Source organism: Oncorhynchus gorbuscha, linkage group LG26 (genome assembly GCF_021184085.1).
Source record: "Oncorhynchus gorbuscha isolate QuinsamMale2020 ecotype Even-year linkage group LG26, OgorEven_v1.0, whole genome shotgun sequence".
Lineage (NCBI taxonomy): Eukaryota > Metazoa > Chordata > Actinopteri > Salmoniformes > Salmonidae > Oncorhynchus > Oncorhynchus gorbuscha.
In genome coordinates this window covers 23794233-23811209 of record NC_060198.1, presented here as the reverse complement: position 1 = coordinate 23811209, position 16977 = coordinate 23794233, and the positions used below count along the sequence as shown (strand labels likewise).

General features: G+C 43.4%; 1 protein-coding gene across 2 annotated transcripts in view; it reads left to right on the top strand.

Annotated features, from left to right (window-relative positions):
• Positions 1 to 16977, top strand: part of ppp1r9ba (protein phosphatase 1, regulatory subunit 9Ba) — a 68149-nt gene that overhangs the window by 38945 nt on the left and 12227 nt on the right. For both annotated transcript variants that reach the window (XM_046330242.1, XM_046330243.1), the window contains exons 3-6: positions 6515 to 6647; positions 10636 to 10756; positions 10872 to 10976; positions 14685 to 14820. In XM_046330242.1, coding sequence (XP_046186198.1) covers positions 6515 to 6647; positions 10636 to 10756; positions 10872 to 10976; positions 14685 to 14820 — 495 coding nt within the window. The remainder of the gene's footprint in view (positions 1 to 6514; positions 6648 to 10635; positions 10757 to 10871; positions 10977 to 14684; positions 14821 to 16977) is intronic.

The window sequence follows — 16977 nt, the reverse complement described above, 5'->3', positions numbered from 1 at the left end:
ATATAAGGAAATCAGTCAATCGAAATAAATTCATTTTGCCCTAATCTATGGGTTTCACATGGGTGGGCCTGGGAGGGCATAGGCCCACCCATTTGGGAGCCAGGCCCAGCCAATCAGAACGAGTTTTTCCCCCACAAAAGGGCTTTATTACAGACAGAAATACTACTGCGTTTAATCAGCAGTCCGGTTGGCTGGTTTCCGATGATCCCGCAGGTGAAGAAGCCAGAAGTGGAAGTCCTGGGCTGGCGAGGTTACATGTGGTCTGCGGTTGTGAGGCCGGTTGGACACACTGCCAAATTCTCTGAAATGACATTGGCTTATGGCAGAGAAATTAACATGATATTATCTGGCAACAGCTCTGTTGGACATTCCTGCAGTCAGCATGTCAATTGCACGCCCCCCTGTGGCATTGTGTTGTGTGACTAAACTACATTTTAGTGGCCTTTATTTGTCCCCAGCACCAAGTGCACCTGTGTAATGATCATGCTGTTTAATCGACTTCTTGATGCCACACCTGTCAGGTGGATGGATTATTTTGGCAAAGTAGAAATGCTCACTACCAGAGAAATAAGCATTTTGTGCATATGTAAAATGTCTGGGATCTTTTATTTCAGCTCATGAAACCAACACTTTTACATTTTGTTCAGTAATATATGCCACTTAGCAGACGCTTCTATCCAAAGTGACTTACATTCATGCGCGCCTACATTTGACCTACGAGTGGTCCTGAGAATGGAACCCACTATACTGGTGTTGCAAACATTATGCTCTACTAACTGAGCTACAGTAAAGACCACTCTCTTGTATGTCCTCGTTCTCGTGTTACAAATCATAAGGTCCATTACAGCTCTGAAAGCCATTACTTAGCTTTTGCCCATAGTTTTAGTACAGCAAATGTATAATTGACTCTCTATAGGAAGATGGAGAGATTAGTATAGAGATCATTGAGCTGGTCAGCTTGTTCATATCGAGTGAGGGAGGGCGGTATCTTTTATGTTTTTCCCGCTGTGGAAGCTTCCGCTGATTTTCGACCATATTGTCAAAGGTATTGTAGATGTATGTTTTCAGATGTCAAATAGTTAAATTAGATGTTCACTATTTAGCTGAGCAATACGCCATGACAGTGGAGACACTGAAACCACACAGGTTTTTTTTCAATGTGTGCCGTGCACGTTTTAAAAGGCATGTGAGTGTTTGTGTGTATGTGCATATGTGCAAAATTAATTCCCCTAAGTCTAGACAGAGAGAGAAGCTGAGACTGAAGAGAGAGAAACTGCCCTCTGACTGCAGCCTGGGGAGAGAGAGACAAAGAGAGATACGAGAGAGAAACTGGTGTCAAACTAACATTTGCTAAGCTGCGGGTTGCTATGGCGACGGGCACCATGTGACCACGGCGATGGTATTCACACGGAGTGGGGAAACTGTTGAGAGAGCGCAGGCGAGAGATTCTTGAAAAGCAGAGTGTTGAGATTATAATGCATTTGATAAAATATTGATGCTCCTAGGCAGAGAGAGTGATGGGATATGTGTGGAGGAGGAAGGGGTCAAAAACAAGGTTGTGAAAGAAATGGCCTAATGGATATTTTAAGGATTTGAATGGTTGTTTTATTTCTATTTTCTCTCACAGACCCAATCATTCCATCTCTCTCTCGCTTTAAGTATTCACATTCTTTGATGTGGCAAGCTTAAAAACTGTACGTTCAGGAGTACAAATGTACTTAGCTCACATAAGTTGCATGGACTCTGCAATAATAGCGTTTTAACATTTTTTTAGAATGACTACCTCGTCTCTATACCTCACACATACAATTATCTGTAAGGTCCCCCAGTCGAGCAAGTGAATTTCAAACACAGATTCAACCACAAAGACCAGAGAGGTTTTCCAACGCCTCACATCGAAGTGCACCTTCTAGGTAGATGTTGTTGTTTTTTTAAACACAAAAAAAAAGACATTGAATATCCTTTTGACCATGGTGAAGTTATTAATTACATTTTGGGTGGTGTATCGATTACACTCATTCACTACAAAGATAATATAGGCGTCCTTCCTAAGTCCGTTGCTGGAGAGGAAGAATGAGGGCAATGGTGACATTAAAACTGTTACAGAGTTGGATGGCTGTGACAGGAGAAAACAGGATGGAACAACAACATTGTAGTTACTCCGCAATACTAACCTAAATGTTAAGAGGTGAAAAGGAAACGTGTACAGATTACAAATATTCCAAAACGTGCACTAAAATAAAACTGCAAAAAAATGTGGCAATGAAATTAACTTTATGTCTTGAAGACAAAGCATTATGTTTGAGGCAAATCCAACACATCACTGGAGTGCGACTCTTCATATTTTCAAGCATGGTGATGGCTGCATCATGAGTATTCTTGTACTCAGTAAGGACTAGGTGGTCATTTTTTTTTAGGATAGAAAATACACGGAATAGAGCTATAAGCACAGGGAAAATCTTAGAGGAAAACCTGGTTCAGTCTGCTTTCCAACAAACACTGGGGAAACAAATGTTTCTTTCAACAGAACAATAATCTAAAACACAAGGCCAAATATACACTGGAGTTGCTTACCAAGACGACATAGAATGTTTCTCGGTGGCCTAGTTACAGTTTTAACTTAATCGGCTTGAAAATCTATGGCAAGACTTCAAAATGGCTGTCTAGCAATGATCAACAACCAACTTGACAGAGCTTGAACAATTTAAAAAAAATAATAATAATTGCAAATATTGTACAATCCAGGTGTGCAAATCTCTTAGACTTACCCGGAAATACTCACAGCTGTAATCGCTGCCAAAGGTGATTCAAATATTGACTCTGGTGTGAATAGTTATGTAAATGATACCTAGTCATTCGCACAACTGAATGCATTCCACCGAAAACGTGTCTTCTGCATCTAACCCGACACCCCTGAATCAGTCTGTTTGTAGTTATCTAATAGGTGGAGGGTAAAAACAGCATCTTCGCTGGCTGCTACATAGAGCCAATCATATGATATTATGTGTTAACACACCTCCGGTTTATGTACTATAAAATGTCTGTTCCTTTTCTTATGCTCCCTGTGCTGTAACTTACCCAGAGCTGTCTATAGGACGAAATGTTTCTGTATGTTAAACATCTGGGTGGCAGTGCTGGGTTTTCACCAGTTGAAATGAGCTGGTAAATCAGAGGCATAGTTTGTAGGCTTATTTTCCATTTGGGGGGTGTTATGCAAATTCTATGTAAATAAAGCCCCCCCCCATCAGTTAAATACATGTTGATATTACGGTTGGGCTTAGTTAAGTGTGGCTTTGTGATAAGTAGTCCGTCTCTGGTGTAAAAGAAAGCTAACAAGTGTTGGTATTTTACTAGGGGTAGTGATCGATCTTTCTCAGCATTAAATATGAATCTTCTGCCTTTTTGGAGCAGAGGGGTGTGGCACAACTTTTCACAGCCCTGAATAGAGCGGCTGATAAGGCAACGTCTTTCGCTTGACAAGAAGACGCATCACACTCCTACACGTTATTTAGGTGTTATGTGTCATCTTGTTTTAAAAAAAAATGTTGTCCTCTTTTGATGTTGAATCCTGCATTGTTGGGTAGTTATTAAGTTAAGCATTTCACTGTACTTTCACTGTACTAGTGTCCGGTCTCGGCTTCTTTAAGTTAGAGCTTATTGAAGCAGACAGTGTTCATGTCACTCTATGGAAAACTGAAACTTGAATAGGAGATTTGAGGACTTGAACCAATGCTGAATTCCAAATCCTTATTTTTGCCTTCTCTTTCCTTCTCGGTCTGCCTCTCGCACAGTCAATCTGAATTTCCCCATAAAATACCACACGGCTTATTAAATTCTCCCCTGACCAGCTGATGAACTCAATTCCCTTGTTGCCTACTTTGAATTATTTCTCACATCTGTGCCCCAACTACCTTCTTTACTCTGCTCCTATGAGCACAAGGTGTTGAAAATGTCTTTCATCAAATTTTGGACTAGGCCACTAGGGGATTTGGGGTTAGAATTCTAGCAGTACAAAATCATAAAGGTTGAGGGTTGTGTTTTATCCTTTTAACATTTACATTACATTTACATTTAAGTCATTTAGCAGACGCTCTTATCCAGAGCGACTTATATGGCTAACATGAGGTACAGGTGGAGAGACATGGCTAACATGAGGTACAGGTGGAGAGACATGGCTAACATGAGGGTACAGGTGGAGAGACATGGCTAACATGAGGGTACAGGTGGAGAGACATGGCTAACATGAGGGTACAGGTGGAGAGAGGTGGAGAGACATGGCTAACATGAGGGTACAGGTGGAGAGAGGTGGAGAGATATCAAATCAAATCAAATTTTATTTGTCACATACACATGGTTAGCAGATGTTAATGCGAGTGTAGCGAAATGCTTGTGCTTCTAGTTCCGACAATGCAGTGATAACCAACAAGTAATCTAACTAACAATTCCAAAACTACTGTCTTATACACAGTGTAAGGGATAAGGAACATGTACATAAGGATATATGAATGAGTGATGGTACAGAGCAGCATACAGTAGATGGTATCGAGTACAGTATATACATATGAGATGAGTGTGTAGACAAAGTAAACAAAGTGGCATAGTTAAAGTGGCTAGTGATACATGTGTTACATAAGGATGCAGTCGATGATGTAGAGTACAGTATATACATATGCATATGAGATGAATAATGTAGGGTAAGTAACATTATATAAGGTAGCATTGTTTAAAGTGGCTAGTGATATATTTACATCATTTCCCATCAATTCCCATTATTAAAATGGCTGGAGTTGGGTCAGTGTCAATGACAGTGTGTTGGCAGCAGCCACTCAATGTTAGTGGTGGCTGTTTAACAGTCTGATGGCCTTGAGATAGAAGCTGTTTTTCAGTCTCTCGGTCCCAGCTTTGATGCACCTGTACTGACCTCGCCTTCTGGATGATAGCGGGGTGAACAGGCTAACATGAGGGTACAGGTGGAGAGACATGGCTAACATGAGGGTACAGGTGGACAGAGGTGGAGAGACATGGCTAACATGAGGTACAGGTGGAGAGACATGGCTAACATGAGGGTACAGGTGGAGAGACATGGCTAACATGAGGGTACAGGTGGAGAGACATGGCTAACATGAGGTACAGGTGGAGAGACATGGCTAACATGAGGGTACAGGTGGAGAGACATGGCTAACATGAGGGTACAGGTGGAGAGACATGGCTAACATGAGGGTACAGGTGGAGAGAGGTGGAGAGACATGGCTAACATGAGGGTACAGGTGGAGAGAGGTGGAGAGACATGGCTAACATGCCTCAGCAAGAGAATATCTACCTATTTATACGCGCTTGTGGATTACTGTTGCTGTTGTTCATTTGTTGGTGGCGGGTTTTTACTATGGAAATTAATGCATATGAATAATGTCGTCATGGCAACCTTGAATCAGATCAAATAACTGGATTAAAGATTCCTCCCAATTTATGATATGAATAATACATGTGAAACTCTGTGTGTGTGTGTGTGTGTGTGTGTGTGTGTGTGTGTGTGTGTGTGTGTGTGTGTGTGTGTGTGTGTGTGTGTGTGTGTGTGTGTGTGTGTGTGCGCACAAGTGCACGACCCCATTTCAAATATGAAACCTCATCCCTCTGAAAGCAGAACGTCCCCCCCAAAAAACGCCATTACCTATCTAATGCAGGACGGGAGGTTATGAAAAATATATCTCCCTGTTAAATATAAATCACCTGAGTAGCGCTAAAACACACCCCACCTAACCGCTCACTGGAGCACCCTCACCACTGCTCTCCACACCCACAAGTTGCCAGAGCAGCAGGGCACACCAACACCACCCAGAAGTATGTCCTCGCTGCCAGAGTGAATTTGGCTGGCTGCAGAGGGAGGAGAGAGGCCTTAAATGCACACACGAATGCACATGTGCACACACACGCTCTCTCCTCTCCTCTCTCTAGCGCACTCACACACATTAAACTAGATAGACTTTATTAGGTTGGATGAGAAGCCATTAGCTCAGTGAGAAGCCATGAGGAAGTTTGTATCAGCGGGCCGTATATAACACCACCCCTGTCTGTCTGGTTATTGGAGACGTCTCCTTCCGCCCTGTTTGCGCCTTGGCCGCCTGGCTCTCCTTTTAGCTCTGTATGTCTGTTAGCAGAGATTTTTAGGATCAGCTTACTCTTCCCGTAGTCTTATCCTTAACCATTAGTGGTGAAAATGCTAAACTGACCTTAAATCATTTTCTAGGGCAGGGGTTCCCAAACTTTTTCCACTCGGGGGGGGGCACCTTTACAAGCATTGGGGAACATCCTGCGCCTACCCTGCGCGCACACATGCCAGGTCTATTTTTCTGGGCAAGAGCACTGTTCATAACACAAACTGTTCACACCGGGTGCGCTCCCCACAGTTTGGGAATGACTCTCCTAGAGGAAATGTCTTCTCTATGGGAAACCTGTTGTGGTGTTGTGTGTTGGTGAGTGTCGAACTGACCTTTGACCTTTTGTCTTCTCTTGGCAGGTGTTCACCACATACTCCAACGAGGACTACGACCGGCGTAATGATGACGTGGACCCCATGGCGGCGTCGGCTGAGTACGAGCTGGAGAAAAGGGTGGAGAGACTGGACCTCTTCCCTGTGGAATTAGAGAAAGGTACAACCTGGTGGAATCTTCTAGAGCATTACAGAACATTGTTAGTCCTGCATGGCTCAGTCGATAAAGCCTGGCGCGTGCGACACCAAGGGCTGTGGGTTTGATTCCTGCTGGGGCCAACCATAGGGGCGGCAGGGTAGCCTAGTGGTCAGAGCGTTGGACTAGTAACCGAAAAGTTGCAAGTTCAAATCCCCAAGCTGACAAGGTACAAATCTGTTGTTCTGCCCCCTGAGCAGGCAGTTCCTGTTCCTAGGCCGTCATTGAAAATAATAATTTGTTCTAAGCTGACTTGCCGAGTTAAATAAAGGTTAAAAAAAGAAAACATACATTTTATGTATTTAAATATATTTTTTAAATGCAGCCTTTATCAAAATCATATCAAATTTTATTGGTCACATACACATGGTTAGCAGATGTTATTGCGTTTGTAAATAAATGTTTGCTTCTAGTTCAGATATTACTTGTTAGATATTGCTGCACTATTTAACAATTCCACAACAAACGCCTAATGGAATGGAATAAGAATATATAAATAAACTCAGCAAAAAAAAAGAAACGTCCTCTCACTGTCAACTGCGTTTATTTTCAGCAAAATTAACATTTGTAAATATTTGTATGAACATAACAAGATTCAACAACTGAGTTCCATAGACATGTGACTAGCAGAAATGGAATAATGTGTCTCTGAACAAAGGGGGGAGGATTTGCCAGTTCTTGCTGTGAGATGTTACCCCCCTCTTCCACCAAGGCACCTGCAAGTTCCCAGACATTTCTGGAGGGAATGGCCCTAGCCCTCACCCTCCGATCAAGCAGATCCTAGACATGCTCAATGGGATTGAGATCTGGGCTCTTCGCTGGCCATGGCAGAACACTGACATTCCTGTCTTGCAGGAAAGCACGCACAGAACGAGCAGTATGGCTGGTGGCATTGTCTTTCTGGTGGGTCATGTCAGGATGAGCTGGCAGGAAGAGTACCACATGAGGGAGGATGATGTCTTCCCTGTAACGCACAGCGTTGAGATTGCCTGCAATGACAACAAGCTCAGTCTGATGATGCTGTGACACACCGCCCCAGACCATGACGGACCCGCCACCTCCAAATCGATCCCGCTCCAGGGTACAGGCCTTGGTGTAACGCTCATTCCTTCGACGATAAATGCGAATCCGACCATTACCTCTAGTGAGACAAAACCGCGACTCATCAGTGAAGAGCACTTTTTGACAGTCATGTCTGGTCCAGCGACTGTGGGTTTGTGCCCATAGGCGACGTTGTTGCCGGTGATGTCTGGTGAGTGGCAGGTGCCTTACAACAGGCCTACACGCCCTCAGTCCAGCCTCTCTCAGCCTATTGTGGACAGCCTGAGCACTGATGGAGGGATTGTGCGTTCCTGGTGTAACTCAGGCAGATGTTGTTGCCATCCTATATCTGTCCCGCAGGTGTGATGTTCGGATGTACCAATCCTCTGCAGGTGTTGTTACACGTGGTCTGCCACTGCGAGGACGATCATCTGTCCGTCATGTCTCCCTGTAGCGGCTTTAGGCGTCTCACAGTATGGACATTGCAATTCATTGCCCTGGCCACATCTGCAGTCCTCATTCCTCCTTGCAGCATGCCTAAGGCATGTTCACGCAGATGAGCAGGGACCCTGGGCATCTTTCTTTTGGTATTTTTCAGAGTCAGTAAAAAAGCCTCTTTATAGTGTCCTAACTTTTCATAACCGTGACCTTAATTGCCTGCCGTCTGTAAGCTGTTAGTGTCTTAACGACCGTTCCACAGGTGCATGTTCATTAATTGTTTGTGGTTCATTGAACAGTCATGGGAAACTGTGTTTAAACGCTTTACAATGAAGATCTGTGAAGTTATTTGGATTTTTACGAATTATCTTTGAAAGACAAGTGTCCTGAAAAAGGGACCATTCTTTTTTATATGCATGATCAATGACAGAGCGGCATAGGCTAAGATGCAATAGATGGTATAGAATATACACTTCCGTTCATAGTTTGGGGTCACTTAGAAATGATCAGAAATACAGTAGTCATTGTTTATGTTGTAAATGACTTTTGTAGCTGGAATTTTTTAAAATATATAAAAAGTCTTAGAAAAATGTAAATGGCATATCTACATAGGCGTACAGAGGCAGATTTATCAGCAACCATCACTCCTGTGTTCCAATGGCACGTTGTGTTAGCTAAACATGTTAAAAGGCTAATTGATCATTAGAAATCCCTTTTCGCAGTTATGTTAGCAAAGCTGAAAAACTGTTGTGCTGATTTATAGAAGCAATACAACTGGCCTTCTTTAGACTAGTTGAGTGTCTGGAGCATCTGCATTTGTGGGTTCGATTGCAGGCTCAAAATGGCCAGAAACAAAGACCTTTCTTCTGAAACTCTTCAGTCTATTCTTGTTCTGAGAAATTAAGGCTATTCCATGTGAGAAATTGCCAAGAAACTTGAGAAAAAGCTGTTTTTCAGTCTCTTGGTCCCAGCTTTTATGCACCTGTACTGACCTCGCCTTCTGGATGGTAGCGGGGTGAACAGGCAGTGGCTCGGTTGGTTGTTGTCCTTGATGATGTCCTGTGACATCGGGTGCTGTAGGTGTCCTGGAGGGCAGGTAGTTTGCCCCCGGTAATGTGTTGTGCAGACTGCACCACCCTCTGGAGAGCCCTGCAGTTGTGGGCCGGAGGCAAAGTTGCAGAGATTGCCGTACCAGTCGGTGATACAGCCCGACAGGATGCTCTCAATTGTGCATCTGTAAAAGTGCGTGATGGTTTAGGGTGACAAGCCACATTTCTTCAGCCTCCTGACAAGGCAAGTCAGTTAAGACCAAATTATTATTTATAATGACTGCCTACCCCGGCCAAACTCTGACGACGCTTGGCTAATTTGCGCTGCCCAATGGGACTCCCAATCATGCCCGGATGTGATACAGCCTGGAATCAAACCAGAGACTGTAGTGGTGCCTCTTGCACCGAGATAAAAAAAATAAAAATAAAAAACATTTAACCAGGCAGATGCAGTGCCTTAGACCGCTGCGCCACTACGCTCCACACGACTGTCGCTTTGGAGTTCAATAGCATAAACCAATACAACAGAAAGACGACTAGAGAGAGAATTAACTGTAAACATTTAACTGTAACTATTAAAGTTACAACTAGTAGCTAAACATTTTCAGTGTAGTCTGTAGTTTCCATTAAATTGCTTCAACTAGCTAGTTGAAGTCTTTGAGTAACCTTTTACTTTTTTTCTCACAAATCTGCTAGCCGCATATATTTACATGACGATGAAAAACCTTAGTAGTCACTAAGTGCTAAGTGGTCGCTAATGAATTCAGAGTCGCCCGTTATCTCCTTATTGGATTTATATTACACTAAATTAGCAGTGGCTAATTGGGTTCTAATATGGATAATGGCGTAGAGTAGCTAGCTAAAACTACTATCTTTAAGTCAAGGTCCCCCATTTTATTCCCTTACATCTGGACGGTAACATTTGAGGTTAGAGTTCAGGTGGGACTTCTCGCTTCAGCAAACAAAGGAAAGGAAAGTTCAACAACAATGACAAAAATCATGAGAATGGCTTACCAAGAAAAACTTCCAAAAGGACAAATTCAAGGTAAAAAGGAGTTGGAGCACTAAAGCAAAAAAAGAGCAGAGATTTATTTATTTTTTCTCTCACTTTAATCCATTGTACGAACAGGTGACTGACATTTCGACGTCAAGCTGACGTCTTCCGCGGAGTGACCTGACGATTGCACTTAGCTCCTATTTCTAGCCTAGTGGCCCATTGAGACACAACAATTGATCCTGTACAATGGATTAAAGTGAGCAAAAATATAAATCTGCCTTTTTTTGTTGAGTGCTCCAACTCCCTTTTTACCTTGAATTAGACATTTTTAAAGGTTTTTCTTGGTAAGCCATTCTCGCATTCATGAGGTTATTGTAGTATTTGATTAAATACAATTTCCCCATATCCTATCCCCTCCTCTCCACAGATGGGGACGGTCTAGGGATCAGCATCATCGGCATGGGTGCAGGGGCTGACATGGGTCTGGAGAAACTGGGCATCTTCGTCAAGACGGTCACTGACGGAGGAGCTGCGCACAGAGATGAAAGGTTCTGAACAATCTGTGTTTCAGCAGTGTATCCAAAAATTGTGTTTTTCCCTTGCTCCTTGTCCTCTTTTCCCATTGTTCACTATCACTTTCTCTCCCCCCCCCCCCCCCCGCAGGATCCAGGTGAATGACCTGATTGTGGAGGTGGACGGGACCAGTCTGGTGGGTGTGACCCAGGCCTTTGCTGCCTCCGTCCTCAGGAACACTACCGGCACTGTCAAGTAAGAACCCTCACCCAATAGCTGTCAATAAACACTAGGTTTCAACATCAAGCTATTGGTACAGTATATATTGTGTATTTACTGCACTCTGGTCAAATATGGTTCCACAGTACCCTGACAAAATCTGTCATGAGAAACTAAGCATGGGATCTAGAGGGGGTCTAGATACAGCACTTTATGAAGATTTTATGAAAACACACTATTGCTCCCAAATAACTCCACCTCCCTTCAGACCAGATTACAATCGGGATCCCCCTCTCCCCATTCCCCCCTAGGGCTAGGCGGTATACCTTATTTTATGATATACCGGTATTGATGCAGGGACAGGTTTGGGTTTTTACTTGACCTTCCATACCGTTATTTGAATGTTTTGTTTGTTAAATGTTATACGGCTGTGTGTAACATCAATTTTGTAGTTTACTTCGCTACTTTAGTCATCTCTCTCCACTTTCTCTCCGTGCCACTTTCCACTTTCCAGACCTAGCCACGCCCCCTGTCACTCAAGGAGCGCATTTGACGTTCCTCAACTAAGAGGTCTGCATGGTCAATGCAGCACATGCAACAATGTTGATGACATCAATGCTGTTTTCATTTTGCTTCTTAATATAAATCCACTGGCATTCTATATTGACACTATTCGTTTGTGTTTCTTACATCAGCAAACAGCTAGTTTGTATTTTCGTAGCATGTTGCCCTAAATCTTGTGAGACGCTAATGCTAATAGCTAGCTAGCTAGCTAGCTAATACATGTCCTGAGTAAGAGCAGACGTAGCTAGCTAATACAGCCTGATAATACAAGTAATGGTGTAGACCTAAATCGGCATGTTGTTTGTGCAACAGTATCGTCTAAATCAAAGAGGAATATGCAAAGCAAGAATGTTAGCTACATGAAGTAAGCTAAAATAAAACACGCAATGTCGCCAAAGCTGATAGGGTCCCCTAGGAAACATTTATCAATCATTTAGTTCCTATCCTGTCACAATAACTCCTCCCTGGCATTTTAATTCGTTGGAATTTCAAACAACACTATTCAAAGTGCTCACTATTATATTCTAGCTATATAATTAGAATAGTCATTCTATTTCCATGATTCCAACAGTTTTGCTCTAATTCGCAAGTCAAATCGCAATTGCAACATTTGGTTAAAAATAAATCCTACATTATTTGCCCATATCGTGCGACCCTACGTGGCAGTGTGGAAATTATCTCAATTGAGCAGTGGTGTAAAGTACCTAAGTAAAAAATATTTTCGGGTACTATTTGATTTTTTTGTTGTATCTTTACTATTTTTTTGTTTGACAACTTTTACTTTTACTTCACTACATTCCTAAAGAAAATAATGTACTTTTTACTCCATACATTTTCCCTGACACCTAAGAGTACTCGTTACATTTTGAATGCTTAGCAGGACAGGAAAATGTTCCAATTTACGCACTTGTCAAGAGAACATCCCTGGTCATCTACTGCCTCTGATCTGAAGGACTCACTAAACACAAATGCTTTGTTTATCAATTATATCTGAGTGCTGGAGTGTGCCCCTGGATATCCGTAAATAAAAAAGAAAATGGTGCCATCTGGTTTGCTTAATATAAGGAATTTGAAATTATTTATACATTTACTTTTGATACTTAAGTATATTTAAAACCAAATACTTTTAGACTTTTACTCAAATAGTATTTTACTGGGTGACTTTCACTTTTACTTTTCACTTTTGCTTAATTTTCTATTAGCGTATCTTTACTTTTACTCAAGTATGACAATTGGGTACTTTTTCCACCAATGCAATTGAGTGCAGGAAATGCAGAAATTATAAAAGTACTGAAATTTGTTTTGGTTGAATTGAACAGTATAAAGAAATCAGAATGGAGAAAAAACTAATTGAAATCACTTAGAATGTATATGTTGCCACCCTAGGCTCACTCACTACTCATAAAGCAAATGTAGAACTTTTACTAATCCCTGTCCTATTCCCCCCTCATCCCTCTCCTGTATTTTTAACTGCCTGTGGGCGTCCTTGTGTTATTTGGCGGGGCAGTTTGACTGTAGTGTAGCTAGGCGAGCACAGACGTCTCTCCCTGTCTTCACATCACAGCCACCCAGAGATGGGAGAGCCTGGTTAATACATGAGCCTGGATCCCAGGGAGATAGTGGAGAGGTTGGTGAGGGAGTGGCGAAGCTATTTATAAAACAGCCTGGTCCAACCTGATTCTCGGACCAAGCTTAGGTTGCTGTCTAACACTACGGACTGTAACCAGAGGGGGGATGCCCCACAAATGTCATCGCCTACCCAATCGGACTCTTGTCTCCCTTTGTGGAAGCACCTTTTTTCAAAGTGAATTTGCCGCCTATTGTTCAGTTTTGTACCCATTTTAATCCAAATCCAATAAATGGCATCTTTTTCCGTGTACAGCTTGGCTGTAGAGGTTAGATTCCTAGCCACCATTTCTTCTGCCCTTTTGACCACCACTGTGTTATTTCTCCTCGGGCAACTGAGGGGGCCTCTAGTGGGTTCTTAACCCTCACACACTCACAACACACTCACCCCCCCCCCCCCCGCTCACACTGGATGCCACAGTGGTGCCGGCGGTCGTGTTGAGTTATGTAGCTACCGCTCTCTTAGGTCTCATTGTGTGATAGTCTAGTCTCTCGCAGGGATACAGATTGGTGACCAGAGGGTTGTTCGTTTATATCTCACTTAAGGTCATTTTTATGATGTAGTGATCAATGCCATTTTTTCCCCCCTGCAGTAAACCATATTAGGTGTACAAAAATACATCACGTTATAATCGATTTAGAAAAGATTGTTTTCATCCTTTTGTCTAGTGCACTTATGTCTAGGAATATGATATTCTGTTGAGAGAATCACTGAGTAAAAATGTGGTATCAGCGACAGCACTATGTTTTTCTTTGTGTATTTACGTGTCAATGTGCATCAGGCTGCTTTGCACACATGCTTGAGTGAGGAAAATGATCTCCAGGCAAGCGTCCAGTTGAGGTCTTTCCGCTCGGTCATTCCATTTGACAACATGTGACAGCCAGAACGGGTGTCGCGAACTGTCATTCTATGAAACATGCATGTTCTCTCATGCTTTCTGGTCCCCAGACTGACATTTGTTTGTTTAATTGTTATTATCTGTGATACATAGAAAAAGTCTGTCTAAAATCCCAATCTATTCCCTGTGTAGCGTTCTGGGCAAAAGTAGTGCACTAAATAGGGAATAATGTGCCATATCCGACACCGCCATAATCTTCTCTTCTGATGGCGTGCCACACTTATTCACTGAATTGTCTTTCTCCCTCAGCGCTATCTTTATCACATTTTCTACTCGTTCTACACATTTTTCCTTGATTCTCATTAGTGATGTCAACTCATCCGTCCATGTACAGTGAGTGTCATGTTCCTTCCAGGCACAAGCTTTCATTTTCATTTCCCGTCAAAAGTTGCTGCCCTGGCTTGCACTTGTTTGTAAACTGGGGGCTAATGTCTTGGCAAATGTAACGGATGAGTGATTTTGAATTCTACCGTATGGTCCTTCTGTGACAATGGCACATCTATCTTCTGACGTTGCAACCACTAGGACCTAAACTTAACTACCCTACCCTAGGTTTATCTTGCTACCCACTCAATTCTACCCCCGGCTTCCCATTGGCTACTCCTTGACAGACATGCCTTTCCACTCACCCCATTGGTCGTTGTTGCCCATGCAGGTTCATGATTGGCCGAGAGAAGCCAGGTGAGCAGAGTGAGGTGGCCCAGCTGATCCAACAGACCCTGGAGCAGGAGCGTTGGCAGAAAGAGATGATGGAGCAGCGCTACAGCCAGTACATGGAGGAGGACGAGGAGGTGAGGGGGCTCACATCTCTGTGTCCCAAATGGCAACCTATTCCCTTTATTGTGCACTACTTCTGACCGGTTACCGTAGGGCCCTGGTCAAACACACACGAATGCACGCACACACGCCATGAAAAAAGATTAGTTCAGCCCATCCAAAACATCTCCACTCCTTCCATCAGTCAATAATATGACTGAACAAGATGGCGCTTAAGAAGCGTTTGACACTTCCTCCGCATCACCATCCGATGTTCCATCAGGATCCCTTTCACAATGGAATAATACAACGGTCATTCTAGAGAGAACACTCCTTGTTTACCTCCCCTTCACTTGATCTAACAGGACTGGATAGGTTTAAGCAATATGCGGAACCTAGGTGCACGTAGTGCTTTATACCTGCCCAGTCATCTCAGATCTTTGAAAGGGGCTGAATAAGGACATATACAGTAGGGGAAAGTGTTGTGGAATGAAACCCAGCCCAGCAATTGTCTCAGTTCCTTGTCTCCCCTCGGTCTCTTCCATGGAGAGGAAATGCTTGAATTAATTGAATCCGTCTCCTTGTTAAATTCAATCACGTTCAAGAGATGTCTGGGCTTGGGTGTGAAAGACAGACAAGTGCAGGCCAGATGCCACGACCCAGGTCTGGTATTCCATCACACGGTGTATCCCCATCAGAACATGCCCCCCTCCCAACAGATCTGAGCCTGCTTCAATGTCATTTCCTGCTAAAGATGTGTTACCATACACGTCCTTTCTAATGCGTTTAAAAATGAATAGTTCATGTTATTTGGCCTTGTTTTTATTGATAGGACAGTGCCATCTAACGATGCCTATGTGACTCCGGCTCATCCCCCAGTCTTTGCACGTTGTCAGATTCTCCTCAACTCCGGTTGGCTATGCAACGTTCAAACGGCGTAAACATGTTCAGCACGTTTGGAGAGTGTTGTTGTGACAGGAGTGTTCAGGGCTTTGATGCTTGGTCCAACTGGGAGGGTTCAGACGAGCACACAGCCCACGGTTGATGGGGGAGGGGGGGTGAGGGGGCTGGGGATGTGTGTGGCATTCCCTCAGAGAGAGTGACTCATTGGTGTGACAAGGTTAGGAATGCTTTTGTTGGGGCTTGTCCCAGGCGGCTGTAGTTAAAAGAATATTTGAAATGTCTGTGTGTTGTGTGTGCATGAGATTGGAGATGTTAGGAGTGAATAGGGATGGGTATTGTTGATTGTATTGATTTTAAGGCTATTACTGCTCTTACCGATACTGCTTATCGATCCGGTTCTTTTTAGTTTTTACTTTTTACTGAGAAAAAAACGAAACAAATGAAGCAAAAAATAAATGAACTATTATTTACAGCAAAAGAAACAGCAAAGCTTTGAACAAATCACTATTATAGACTCTAATGTTGTGGTGATGGAAATGTAAAACAAATGAACTAAACAATATTTTCCTGCAGAAGAGTGGTATAGAGCAACACGGGTGGGGCATGCAGGTGGGCTGCAGAAGACAATACAGTGGTATAGAGCAACACAGGTGGGGCATGCAGGTGGGCTGCAGAAGACAATACAGTGGTATAGAGCAACACGGGTGGGGCATGCAGGTGGGCTGCAGAAGACAATACAGTGGTATAGAGCAACACGGGTGGGGCATGCAGGTGGGCTGCAGAAGACAATAGAGTGGTATAGAGCAACACGGGTGGGGCATGCAGGTGGGCTGCAGAAGACAATAGAGTGGTATAGAGCAACACGGGTGGGGCATGCAGGTGGGCTGCAGAAGGACTAACAGTTCTTAGCAGTTCTTCTGGAGAAAGTTCAACATATTTGCCTTCTCTGGCAGAAGTCAGGACCTCTCCTGGCTTATTGTGTTACCTGCAGTCGAAAATACCCTCTCGCTAGGGGTGGAGGAGACTTGAGCACAGAGGTAGCTTGCTGCAATGTTTGTGAGGAGGGGCAGAGTAGCTCTATTCTCCCACCACCACATCACAGGATCTTCAGCCATGGAGATGGGAGGCAGGCCTTTGTAGAGCTCCACCTCTAGCTCAACACGCTCACTGAGGGTGAGGGATGAGGTGTCCTGTTGGATTGTCAACATCAACTCCGTGTCCTCCTCTGAGAACAGCTCCTCCAAGGCACTCCTTGTTTTGTACAATGGAGGGACGGTCTCCTCCATTTC